The sequence below is a fragment of the Triticum urartu genome, chromosome 3 (genome assembly GCF_003073215.2).
Source record: "Triticum urartu cultivar G1812 chromosome 3, Tu2.1, whole genome shotgun sequence".
Classification (NCBI taxonomy): domain Eukaryota; kingdom Viridiplantae; phylum Streptophyta; class Magnoliopsida; order Poales; family Poaceae; genus Triticum; species Triticum urartu.
In genome coordinates, this window is record NC_053024.1 from 475,678,817 (window position 1) to 475,692,465 (window position 13,649).

The 13,649-nt window shown below is 45.0% G+C and overlaps 1 protein-coding gene across 1 annotated transcript; it reads left to right on the forward strand.

Annotated features, from left to right (window-relative positions):
- Window positions 1–11,484: 11,484 nt before the first annotated feature.
- Window positions 11,485–12,367, forward strand: LOC125548508 (MAPK kinase substrate protein At1g80180-like). The gene has a single exon (XM_048712093.1). The coding sequence runs from the start codon at window positions 11,816–11,818 to the stop codon at window positions 12,110–12,112; it is 297 nt and encodes a 98-aa protein (XP_048568050.1). The 5' UTR covers window positions 11,485–11,815; the 3' UTR covers window positions 12,113–12,367.
- Window positions 12,368–13,649: the final 1,282 nt, after the last annotated feature.

Below are 13,649 nucleotides of genomic sequence, written 5' to 3' on the forward strand. Positions count from 1 at the left end.
CTCTCTGTTACTCAATTCTACTTGACCACTAGACTGTGGGTAATATGGAGATGCAATTCTATGATTAACATCATACTTAGCAAGCATTTTACGAAAGGCACCATGAATAAAATGTGAACCACCATCAGTCATTAAATATCTAGGGACTCAAAACCTCGGAAAAATAACTTCTTTAAGCATCTTAATAGAGGTGTTATGATCAGCACTACTAGTTGGAATAGCTTCTACCCACTTAGTAACGTAATCAACAGCAACTAAAATGTGTGTATACCCATTAGAGGAAGGGAAAGGTCCCATATAATCAAAGCCCCAAACATCAAATGGTTCAATAACAAGTGAATAATTCATAGGCATTTCTTGACGTCTACTAATATTACCGATTCTTTGACATTCATCACAGGATAAGACAAACTTACAGGCATCCTTGAAGAGAGTAGGCCAATAAAAACCGGATTGCAATACCTTGTGTGCAGTTCTATCTCCAGCATGGTGTCCTCCATAAGCCTCAGAGTGACACTTACATAGGATCTGTTCCTATTCATGCTCAGGTACACAACGTCTAATAATACCATCCACTCCTTTATAAAGATGTGGGTCATCCCAAAAGTAATGTCTTAAATCATAAAAGAACTTTTTGTTTTGCTGGTATGTGAAACTAGGTGGTATAAATTTAGCAACAATGTAATTAGCATAATCATCATACCATGGAGCAGTACGAGAAGCATTTATGACATTTAATTGTTCATCAGGAAAGCTATCATCAATAGGTAGTGGGTCATCAAGAACATTCTCTAACCTAGACAAGTTGTCTGCAACGGGGTTCTCAGCTCCCTTTCTATCAATAATATGCAAATCAAATTCTTGTAGCAAGAGAGCCCATCTAATAAGTCTAGGTTTAGCATCTTTCTTTTCCATAATATATTTAATAGCAGCATGATCAGTGTGAATAGTTACTTTAGAATCAACAATATAAGGTCCGAACTTATCACAAGCAAATACAACTACTAAGAATTCCTTTTCAGTAGTAGCATAATTTCTCTAGGCACTATCTAGAGTTTTACTAGCATATTGGATAACATTCATCTTCTTATCAACTCTTTGTCCTAGAACATCACCTACAGCATAATAGCTAGCATCACACATAATTTCAACGGGTAAATTCCAATCAGGTGGATGAACAATAGGTGCAAATATCAAAGCTTTTTTAAGTATTTCAAATGCTTCCACACAATCATCATCAAAGACAAAAGGAATATCTTTTTGTAATAGGTTAGTCAAAGGCCGGGAAATTTTTTAGAAGTCCTTAATGAACCTCCTATAAAAACCGGCATGACCAAGGAAACTTCTTATACCTTTGATGTCCTTGGGACATGGCATCTTTTCAATAGCATCAACTTTAGCTTTATCAACTTCAATGCCTCTTTCAGAAATTTTATGCTCCAAGACAATACCTTCATTAACCATAAAGTGGCACTTCTCCCAATTCAAGACAAGGTTAGTTTCTTCACATCTCTGCAAAACTCGATCAAGGTTGCTCAAGCAATCATCAAAAGAGGATCCATAAACGAAGAAATCGTCCATGAAAACCTCAGAAATCTTTTCACAAAAGTCAGAGAATATAGCCATCATGCATCTTTGAAAGGTAGCAAGTGCATTACATAAACCAAAAGGCATACGTCTATAAGCAAAAGTACTGAAAGGGCAAGTAAAACTAGTCTTTGCTTGATCATCAGCTGACACAAGTATTTGAGAGAAGCCAGAGTAACCATCTAGAAAGCAAAAATGTGTATGTTTGGATAATCTTTCAAGCATTTGATCAATGAAAGGCAAAGGGTAATGATCTTTTAGTAGCTTTATTTAATTTGTGAAAATCAATTACCATCCTATAACCTGTAATAATTCTTTGTGGAATCAATTCATCTTTATCATTAGGAACGACAGTAATGCCTCCCTTCTTAGGGACACAATGGACAGGACTTACCCACTGACTATCAGCAACGGGATAAATTATACCTGCCTCAAGGAGCTTTTATATTTCCTTTCTTACCACTTCTTTCATCTTAGGATTTAGCCGTCGTTGGTGACCAATAACTAGTTTGGCGTATTTCTCCAAATTTATTTTGTGTTGACATAGAGTGGGACTAATGCCCTTAAGATCATCAAGAGTATATCCAATAGCAGCACGGTGCTTCTTCAGAGTTTTCAATAATCTCTCTTCTTCATGCTCTGAAAGGTTAGCACTAATAATAACAAGATATATCTTATTTTCATCAAGATAAGCATATTTAAGAGTATCGGGCAATGGTTTAAGCTCAAACACGGGATCACCCTTGGGTGGAGGAGGATCCCCTAGGATTTCAACAGGCAAGTTGTGTTCCAGAATAGGTCCCTGTTTAAAGAATACCTCATCTATTTCCCTTCTTTCATTCATGAACAGATCATTTTCATGGTCTAGTAAATATTGTTCTAAAGGATCAGTAGGAGGCACGACAATAGAAGCAAGACCAATAATTTCATCTTTACTAAGCAATTCCTCATCACGGGGTTGTCTATAAAACTTAGCAAAATTAAACTCATGAGACATATCCCCTAAACCAACATAAAAAATATCCTTATTGCAATCTATCTTAGCATTAACAGTATTCAAGAAGGGTCTACCAAATATAATGGGACAAAAGCTATCTTGTGGGGAACCAAGAACAAGAAAATCAGCAGGATATTTAACCTTCACACACAAGATTTCAACATGTCTAACAATCCCAATTGGTCAAATAGTATCTCTATTGGCAAGCTTAATGGTAACATCGATATCTTCTATCTCAGCAGGTGCAATATCATGCATAATTTCTTTGTATAAGGAATGAGGTATTGCACTTGCACTAGCACCCATATCACATAAGCCATGATAGCAATGATCTCCTATTTTAACAGAAATAACAGGCATGCCTACAACAGGTCTATGTTTATTTTTAGTATCAGGTCTAGCAATTCTAGCAGTCTCATCACAAAAGTAAATAACATGCCCATCAATATTATCGGCCAAGAGATCTTTAAACATAGCAATATTAGGTTCAACTTTAACTTGCTCAGGGGGTTTGTGTGTCCTAATATTACTTTTGTTGACTACAGTTGAAACTTTAGCATGATCCTTTATTCTAACAGGGAAAGGTGGTTTCTCAACATAAGCAGTAGGAACAACATAGTCTTTTCTTCAATTTTAATAGGTGCAACTACTTTTACTTCAATGGGAGGATTATATTTAAACCACTTCTCCTTAGGGAGATCAACATGAGTAGCAAAGGATTCACAAAAGGAAGCTACTATCTCAGAGTCAAGTCCATATTTAGTGCTAAATTCACGGAAAGCATCAGTATCCATAAAATATTTAACACAATCAAACTTAAGTGTTATACCTGACTCCTTACCTTCGTCGAGGTCCCAATCTTCAGAGTTGCGTTTAATTCTCTCCAATAAATCCCATTTGAATTCAGTAGTCTTCATCATAAAAGATCCAGTACAAGAAGTATCGAGCATGGAGCGATTACTGAGAGAAAGCCGAGCATAAATTTTTTGAATAATCATTTCTCTTGAGAGCTCATGATTGGTGCATGAATATAACATTGAATTAAGCCTCCCCCAAGCTTGAGCGATGCTTTCTGCTTCACGAGGCCAAAAATTATATATATATAATTACGATCACGATGAACAAGATGCATAGGATAAAACTTCTGGTGAAATTCCAATTTCAATCGCTTATAGTCCCATGATCCCATATCATCACATAGCCTATACCATGTAAATGCATCTCCCTTTAAAGATAAATGGAAAACCTTCTTCTTGATAACATCCTCGGGCATACCCGCAAGCTTAAATAATCCACAAACTTCATCCACATAGGTTAAGTGTAAATCGGGATGCAATGTTCCATCTCCTGCAAAAGGATTAGCTAGCAGTTTCTCTATCATACCCGAAGGAATTTCAAAGTAAACATTTTCAGTAGGTTCAGTAGGTTGAGGGGTAGCTAATTGTGGTTCCGGATGAGGTGAAGATACCCTGAACATGCCCCTCAAAGGATTATGTTCCATAGTAACAAGTGACAGTAAATTTCAGCACACTATATAAATTTTTCCTTACCAAATTCCACCTACCAAAGGTGCTTCACTCCCCGGCAACGGCGCCAGAAAAGAGTCTTGATGACCCACAAGTGTAGGGGATCTATCTTAGCCTTTTCGATAAGTAAGAGTGTCGAACCCAATGAGGTGTAGAAGGAAATGATAAGCAGTTTTCAGTAAGGTATTCTCTGCAAGCACTGAAATTATCGGTAACAGATAATTTTGTGATAAGGTAATTTCTAACGAGTAGCAAGTAATAAAAGTAAATAAGGTGAAGCAAGATGGCCCAATCCTTTTTGTAGCAAAGGACAAGCCTAGAAAAACTCTTATATGAAGGAAAGCGCTCCCGAGGACACATGGGAATTATCGTCAAGCTAGTTTTCATCACGCTCATATGATTCGCGTTCGGTACTTTGATGATTTGATATGTGGGTGGACTGGTGCTTGGGTGCTATCCTTACTTGGACAAGCATCCCAATTATGATTAACTCCAATTGCAAGCATCCACAACTACAACAGAAGTATTAAGGTAAACCTAACCATAGCATGAAACATATGGATCCAAATCAGCCCCTTATGAAGCAACGCATAAACTAGGGTTTAAGCTTCTGTCACTCTAGCAACCCATCATCTACTTATTACTTCCCAATGCCTCCCTCTAGGCCCAAACAATGGTGAAGTGTCATGTAGTCGACGTTCACATGACACCACTAGAGGGATGACAACATACATCTCATCAAAATATCGAACGAATACCAAATTCACATGACTACTTATAGCAAGACTTCTCCCATTTCCTCAGGAACAAACGTAACTACTCACAAAGCATATTCATGTTCATAATCAGAGGGGTCTTAATATGCATAATGGATCTGAACATATGATCTTTCACCAAATAAACCAACTAGCATCAACTACAAGGAGTAATCAACACTACTAGCAACCCACAGGTACCAATCTGAGGTTTGGATACAAAGATTGGATACAAGAGATGAACTAGGGTTTGAGATGAGATGGTGCTGGTGAAGATGTTGATGGAGATTGACCCCCTCCCGAAGAGAGGATCATTGGTGATGACGATGGTGATGATTTCCCCCTCCCGGAGGGAAGTTTCCCCGGCAGAACAGCTCCGCCAGAGCCCTAGATTGGTTCCACCAAGGTTCCTCCTCGTGGCGGCGGAGTTTCATCCCGTAAGCTTGCTTATGATTTTTTCTCAGACGAAAGACCTCATATAGCAGAAGATGGGCATTGGAGGGCCACTAGGGGGCCCACGAGGCAGGGACGCGCCCAGGGGGGTAGGGCGCGCCCCGCACCCTCGTGGCCAGGATGTGGCCCCCCTCTGGAACTTTCTTCACTCATTATTTTTTATATATTCTGGAAATAACTTTCGTGAAGTTTCAAGACTTTTGGAGCTATGCAGAATAGGTATCTAATATTTGCTCCTTTTCCAGCCCAGAATCCCCGCTGCCGGCATTCTCCCTCTTCATGTAAACCTTGTAAAATAAGAGAGAATATGCATAAGTATTGTGACATAATGTGTAATGACAGCCCATAATGCAATAAATATCGATATAAAAGCATGATGCAAAATGGACGTATCAACGACAATGAGCTCTTTATTGGCGGTGCGGCACCGCTTGATGTGGGGCAAGATGTGCTCGTCGAGCACATCGAACCCGCTCCACATGTCTCGCCCGTTGCTCCAGGAGAGATGGGTCGGTCCCGGCCTTACCTCGACCTCCACCCACGTCGCCCCTTGTCCTCGTCGTTGCTCGAGATCGAGAGTGTTACCATGGCACGACTGGAGCTCCTGGCCTCTGCATCGTGACGAGCGCATGGACATGCCACCATTGTTTCCACCCGCGTAGGCATGACCGCCACGGCTAGATCCGCTGACCATGGATCTCCTGTCGATGGAGAAAAAGTAGAGGAGAAGCGTGAAAAATTGCTTGCTGATAACCCACAAGTATAGGGGACCGCAACAGTTTTCGAGGGTAGAGTATTCAACCCAAATTTATTGATTCGACACAGGGGGAGCCAAAGAATATTCTCAAGTATTAGCAGCTGAGTTGTCAGTTCAACCACACCTGGAAACTTAATATCTGCAGCAAAATATTTAGTAGCAAAGTAATATGATAGTAGTGGTAACAGTAGCAATATGTAATGATAGCAAATGTAATGTTTTTGGTATTTTGTAGTGATGATATCAATAGCAACGGAAAAGTAAATAAGCGAAGAACAATATATGGAAAGCTCCTAGGCAATGGATTGATGATAGAGAATTATGCCGGGTGCGGTTCATCATGTAACAGTCATAACCTAGGGTGACACAGAACTAGCTCCAATTCATCAATGTAATGTAGGCATGTATTTCGAATATAGTCATACGTGCTTATGGAAAAGAACTTGCATGACATCTTTTGTCCTACCCTCCCGTGGCAGTGGGGTCCTAGCGGAAACTAAGGGATATTAAGGCCTCCTTTTAATAGAGTACTGGACCAAAGCATTAACACATAGTGAATACATGAACTCCTCAAACTACGGTCATCACCAGGAGTGGTCCCGATTATTTTCACTTCGGGGTTGCCGGATCATAACACATAGTAGGTGACTATAGACTTGCAAGATAGGATCAAGAACTCTCATATATTGATGAAAACATAATAGGTTCAGATCTGAAATCATGGCACTCGGGCCCTGGTGACAAGCATTAAGCATAGCAAAGTCATAGCAACATCAATCTCAGAACATAGTGGATACTAGGGATCAAACCCTAACAAAACTAACTCGATTACATGATAAATCTCATCCAACCCATCACCGTCCAGCAAGCCTACGATGGAATTACTCATGCACGGCGGTGAGCATCATGAAATTGGTGATGGAGGATGGTTGATGATGACGATGACGATGGATTCCCCTCTCCGGAGCCCCGAACGGACTCCAGATCAGCCCTCCCGGGAGGTTTTAGGGCTTGGTGGCGGCTCCGTATCGTAAAACGCGATGAATCCTTCTCCTTTATTTTTTTCTCCCCGAAAGTGAATATATAGAGTTGGAGTTGAGGTCGGAGGAGCTCCAGGGGGCCCACGAGGTAGGGGGCGCGCCCAGGGGGGCAGGCGCGCCCCCCACCCTCGTGGCTAGGGTGTGGGCCCCCTGGTCTTGATCTTTTGCCAGTATTTTTTATTATTTCCAAAAATATGCTCCGTGGAGTTTCAGGTCATTCCGAGAACTTTTGTTTCTGCACATAAATAACACCATGGCAATTCTGTTAAAAACAACGTCAGTCCGGGTTAGTTCCATTCAAATCATGCAAGTTAGAGTCCAAAACAAGGGAAAAAGTGTTTGGAAAAGTAGATACGACGGAGACGTATCACTTGCCGAAGTTGGCTAAGCCTAGGAGCGGAGAAAGTGAATCGTGGCGAAGGGGATCCGAGGGCCTGACCCTAAATACTCCTCGGTACATTTGATATAGTGTAGGAGGGGGCAGATATGAGTGTCCCCTCATATTTTTTACGGATCGGGTCAGGTCGGTATGTTGTGCCTACTCGGGCCGTAAAAAGGGCAAAACCCGCATATTGGTCGGAATTTTCCGGGCCAACAAGCTTTTAGTGGATCTGCTAGAGATGCTCTTAGGGCACTTCCAACGCCAACCAGCAAACCTACCGCATGCGTCTGGAGCGCGCTGTCCGAACAGAGGAAGCCATCCAATGTGGGTCTGTATCGGTCCGCGGTGTGGTCCGACCGCGATTTCTCCCGCAAACCGGAGACAAACATGTGGGGAATTTGTGGGAGTCCGGACCGATCCCACACTCGCTTCTGACCGCCCTGGCCCACCAAAAACCCATCACCCGCACCTCCCACGCTTTCCTTCCAATGCACGCGCTGCTTACCACGCCGCATTCATGCCGTCCCAGAGCACTCGGAGGCCGGCATTGATGCCGATCATATCATTTGAAATCATATGTTATAACACAGAGTGTTAGCATGTGTACTTTAGTTCCTCATACCATGAGAGTGTCTCGGTTACATCTTACCAGACGGTGGACTTTGGGGTTACTCAAATGTCATCTGTAACAACGTGATCATAACGACAACTTTCAGGTTCACCGGAAAGTTTGACAAGTGAACGAACAACTCGAGAGTGGGATTTGCTCCTCCGACGATGGAGAGATATTCTTAGGGCCCTCTTGATGTGATGGCATCCATCATCGTCTGGCCAAACACAGGTGACTACGTCATAGGGATGCTGGAACACGTCAACGAGAAAGAACAAAACCGGTAACAGAAGCAATGGTATAGTGGGCCTGGTGATGACCCAGGAGGATACCGAAGAACACCGGGTTTTGTAAAGTATTTCGAAGCAAAGGGAACGTCACATGATAACCAAAGGTTCACTCGAATATCATTTGTGTAATCATAGGGACCGATATGGATGTCCACAGTTCCGCTATCGGCCATTAAATGAAGGAGTTTCGTTCATGTCTATGCTTTACCGAACCTACGGGGTCACAAGCTTAAGGTAATCATGATCTGATGAGTGTTAGTGAAATGGGAGTGATGAGAATATATTTATGAAATAGTTTCATTAATATCCGGAATAGTTCCAAGAGGTTCTGGAAGCGTTTCGGGGTCACCGAAAGGGTTTCGATGAATATCGGGTAATACCGGGTATTACCGATTAATTATATATATGTGGAATTTTTTTTCGGAGATGTTAAATTATATATATAATGCTCTGAAAATGTTTAAAGTATTTTATATACTAATTAAATATCAACGGGCTTAAAAGGCCAAGAGGGGATAGGAGACTTGCGCCATAAAGGCCCAAGTGGAGGTGGCGCCCCCTTCCTTGGGGGGGGGGCGAATCCTATTAGGGGTGGGAGTTGGACTCCCTCCCTAGGCCGGCGCACCCCTCCCTTGGTGGCTGCCCTCTCCCCACCTAAACCTATATATACTCGATGTTTTCCACCCTTTTGTACTACAAGTTTTGGGGTGCCTCTTCTAGTTGATCTAGTTCTAGTTCTAGTTGGCCCTTGACTAATTAGAGCTAGCCCTAGCCATGTCTAACCCTCATAATTAGAAGCCCAGTGTGGTTCTAATCTCATCCCTCTAATTCTCGGGCGACGATTAGCTCTGGACGGCGAAGCGCTGCCGAATCATGAAGACCGTACACTTGCAACCAAGTAGATAGGCCGTGCTTTAGGTCTTCAGTTCGAGGACGGTTTGCGGGATCGTCATCAATGTTCGAGGGACTTTGAGCACGATCTACACCGACTCTTCTTCTTTCGCTGCACTCCGGAGTTGGTAATGATCGTTGATCCCAACCCGTTATGCATCTTCATATTGATCTTGGTGATCGTAGGTGTGATTTTTTTGTTTTCTACTATGTTTCCCAATAATAAGCCGAGCCCCGGCATCGTCCACATCACATCCTCCTCCTCCTGCATCTCCTCCCCTCTCCTGCCCAACTCCCTCCACATCTCTGGTGATGAGCAAGTCCTGGGCGTCGGCGCCGACATGTGGTTCCGGGCGGGATCTGGCGGGTCGTGGCGACACCGCCCTCGAACTCCGGGGCATTCATCCTCATCGGCGGGCGGCTCCTCAACGAAGGCGGAGATTGTGATCTCCTCCGGTGACGAGGAGGACCAACAGCCGCCGCCACAGTAGTTCGCACCTGTGGTGCCGGGCTAGGTCGACACCGCCACCGACGCGGAGTTTGAGGAGCAAATGGAGCTGATGCTCCGTCCCTCCGTCGTCCACATCAACGGCCCGGCTCCGCCACTGGGGACGCTCCTTCCCGTGAAGTTGGAGCCGGCATCCCCTCCACGCCCGGGCCCTGGAACGCTATGTGACGACGTCGAGACAACCAAATGCCGTCTCCGCCGCCTCTACGGGGAGATGGTCAGTTATGGCATGGAATGGTCCCCCGCAGAGATCGACGCCGCCAACGACTGCCACCCTCTCCCGCAGCCCACGTCCTTGATCGGTGGCCACGGTCGAACTGTGCACGGCGCAAGAGGAAGCGGAGAGGATCATCCGCGAGCGTCGGGCGGCCGCCGGAAAGCCCTGCCGCGACCTTCCACCTCCCGAAGCCCGACTCCGACGACTCCGACGCCGGGTTCGGCCATGATGACGGAGGAGGAGCAGCCGGCCAGCCCGGCATGGCCTACGAAGTCACCATCAAGTATAGGATAGTTGAAGGTTTTATTTCTAGGTTTTAGTTCACCCGGCAAAATATCTTCCATTTTTATGTACAAATTATCCTAGTTTCAATGAAATCCACCGTGTTTATAGCAAAATTCACCTGTTTTGATCGGATTTCTTCCAATTGATTTGAGTTGTTATGAAAATGTATGCAGCTACGATTGGGTTGCTGCCTGCGCATCAGTGTCCGTGGACTGATCCCCTCCTATCCATGGACAGATGCGAAAAAAAACTTATGGGTTGTCGTTGGAGATGCCCTTAGACTGTATCATATGCAAGGAGCACTCAATAGAATTTTCCCTATCTAGGTTCATCGGTTTTGAGTCAAGTGACCAAATCAAATGATAAAAAGATACATTTTTGCCGCGAGATAAAAAGAAAATACTTGCTTCACTCATAATTTGTTTTTTCTTTTTGAATGAAGGGGTTATTCCCCAATCATTAAGTATTACAATAATGTTTTTGTATTTTCTTTCAAAAAAAATAATGTTTCGTATTATAATCAATGATAGAGGCATAGAGCTACGGAGCATGAAACCGACTAATCTGGACCAAGTCCTAAATCTCATTAGAATTATTATATCCATTCGGCAATATTTTCGACCAAACACCCCAATTTGTTGAGAGTATTTCGGCCAATTGTTTGTGGAAGGTCAAACGTCTCTCCGTACGTCTATTTCAAAGTGCTCGATGGATGACGGAATCGATCCTCGCATCCCTACTTCTTTTTTGTCCTTAGACATATCATCATTTAAAAAAAGGTACCACGCTGACTCACCGAGAGGCAATGCCGTTCATGCACGGCCTGAACAGATCCGAAGACGCGATGCCGATCCCGGAGCCGAGTCCGGTGGAGTCGTCGGTGCGGTCCAACGTAGCAACGAGCAAGCGCGCATGGCTTGAACGCGTCTCCACTCCGCCTCGCCACACATCACCCTATACGTACGTACACACCAGACTTGAAGTCCGCATGTCCCAATGGCCGGACGCCCACATCTCCTCCGTCACCGAACGCTACCTCACATCTAGTATTGCTTATCTTGGCTTTTTTATCATTATATCAATTTATAATTGCCGGTCAAAGGTTGATAACCTTGCATTCCTTTCCTGCTGGGATAGAATAAACATGGTCTCTACGTCTACAGCCCAACAACTCCCTCGGATGGAGACGATCAGACGACCTTTACCAGCATCAGTTGCTGCTCCTTTGTCCTCCTGCGATTCCGATGCCAAACCCACACACGCAACGCAAGCACATATGCATTGACTGCTCCCCAACCCCAGCTCCAGCTCCAGCTCCTCCCATCCGTCTAGACGGTCATATATAGCTCAATAGCTGCTCCGGCCGCGCGGACCGGCAGGTACAAAGGTCACAACTCACAAGCCGATCCCAGAGAAAGGAGGAGGGTGTTAGCCTAGCTAGCTGGAGATCCACCACAGAGCGAGCATCGATCAAGCGGGCTACCCAGAGAAAGGAGGAGGGTGTTAACCAGGCGGGCATGGCGGGGCTGCAGCGGTCGAGCGAGACGTTCCGGCGGTCGGGGTCGTCGGGGATGGTGTGGGAGGACAAGCAGCAGCTGTCGGCGTCGGGCAAGGAGGCGGCGGCCCCGGCGCGGATGCAGCGGAGCGGCTCCAGCGGGGGGCACGGCGGGGACAGGGCGGGGCACGTCCAGCCGGCGCTCGACCCACCCTCCCCGCGCGTCGCCGCCTGCGGCTTCTGCAGCCTCTTCGGCAAGCAGGCGCCCCAGCCGCAGCACCGCGCGGGCGGCGGCAGCGCCAAGGGGAAGCGCCGGTGAGCGAGGGACCAGCTTGCCGCTTGCGTTACTTGTGCCTTGTGCGCGCAGCTATGTACATGTATGCCAGCCAGACTTGTGCCTCTGATTCTGTTGGACACGGCACCTTCTTGCGCTAGACTTAGTACGAATGATGTGGGGGCGTTGGTGTTGATTTCAACGCGTAACTTATGTATTGATGCTCGTATATACCCATGTAGGACATGTCGTCTTGTTCTTGTAATATTCTCCGTCATAGTAAAATTGTGCCTTCATGCATATGTGGTTTTTCTCCGCATGGGTTTTCCACGTATGAGTCCTATTCTTGTTTTGTGTGCCACAGTTTAAACTTACAAGAATTCTATGGTGAGAAATCGGGTCAATGCATTAGGGCAACTCCAACACACACCGACCCAAACGGACATGAATTTTGTACGTTCTTTGTCTATTCAACAGACCTACCACAGTTCAGCAGAGCAGTAAGGCTCAGATGGCTCTGCCACTTCTGGAAAAACCCAGAGAGACCATGGGTGGGCACACAGTTGCCGAGCGATGTCGGCGACAGAGCCCTCTTCAGTGCATCCACCATAGTGAACTTGGGCGACGGCGCAACAACCACCTTCTGGAACTGCTACTGGACTGGCTCCGGCACTTTGAAAATGGACTACCCTGGGGTATTCAAGCATTCCAGAAGAAAGAACAGGACAGTAAAGGCAGCACTGACAAATCACACTTGTCGCGAATCTCGCCCATGGCAAGGTGATCAGACAGCAGCGATGGCTGCTCTCAAGAAATCTGCAGCTCAACGAGCAGCGCTGGGACACAATCAAATGCAACCATGAAGCTTTAGGCACCTTGTCCACAAGCTCGGCTTACAAATTCCAATTTCATGGTCTGATCAAGCGAAGTTTTAGAAAACTGTTCTGGCAGGCATGGGCACCTGCTCGCCTCAAAGTTTTTGTTTCGCTTTTGCAAAAGCCACAAGAACAAACTCTTGCAATGATCAACTTCAGAGAAGAGATTCGCCAAATGAGTATTTCTACTAAACGTGTTTGAGAAATTTAGAAAGCTCCGAACACCTATTTTGGAAGTGCAACATTTCACTGGCAGTTTGGTCAAAAGCGGCTGAGGGTTTTGGATATAGCTCACTTCATCCAAACTCCTGGCAGAGCAAGACAAAGGCAACCGAGATCACAAAAGCAATGATCAACAGAGCAAGACAAGATCACAAAAAGGCTGTAAGATCAATGATTATATTACAGCAAGCAAGGTCGCCCGCTCAGTGGATATTACAACAAGCATCAGAAGAGCCATAGAGCTTTGGTGACAGGTAGGGGCAACCCTCTTAGAGCACCCCTTTGAAAACCCGTCGTAAGAAATTATGTTTTTACATCGCCTGAGGGCTGTATTTTTTCCTGTTCTTCTTTTTATCTCCTTGATCACTGAATCGAACACGACCTTTTTGTATTCCCCTATGCTCTTTGCTAAAGATCAATATAGGCCAGCCATCAGCGCTGGATCTTTCAAAAAAAAAAAAACAAGCGCTTGCGGCATGGCAAGG

Bases quoted from the DNA above. Each gene is read 5' to 3' on its own strand.
- LOC125548508 (XM_048712093.1), top strand. From the start codon at position 11,816: ATGGCGGGGCTGCAGCGGTCGAGCGAGACGTTCCGGCGGTCGGGGTCG.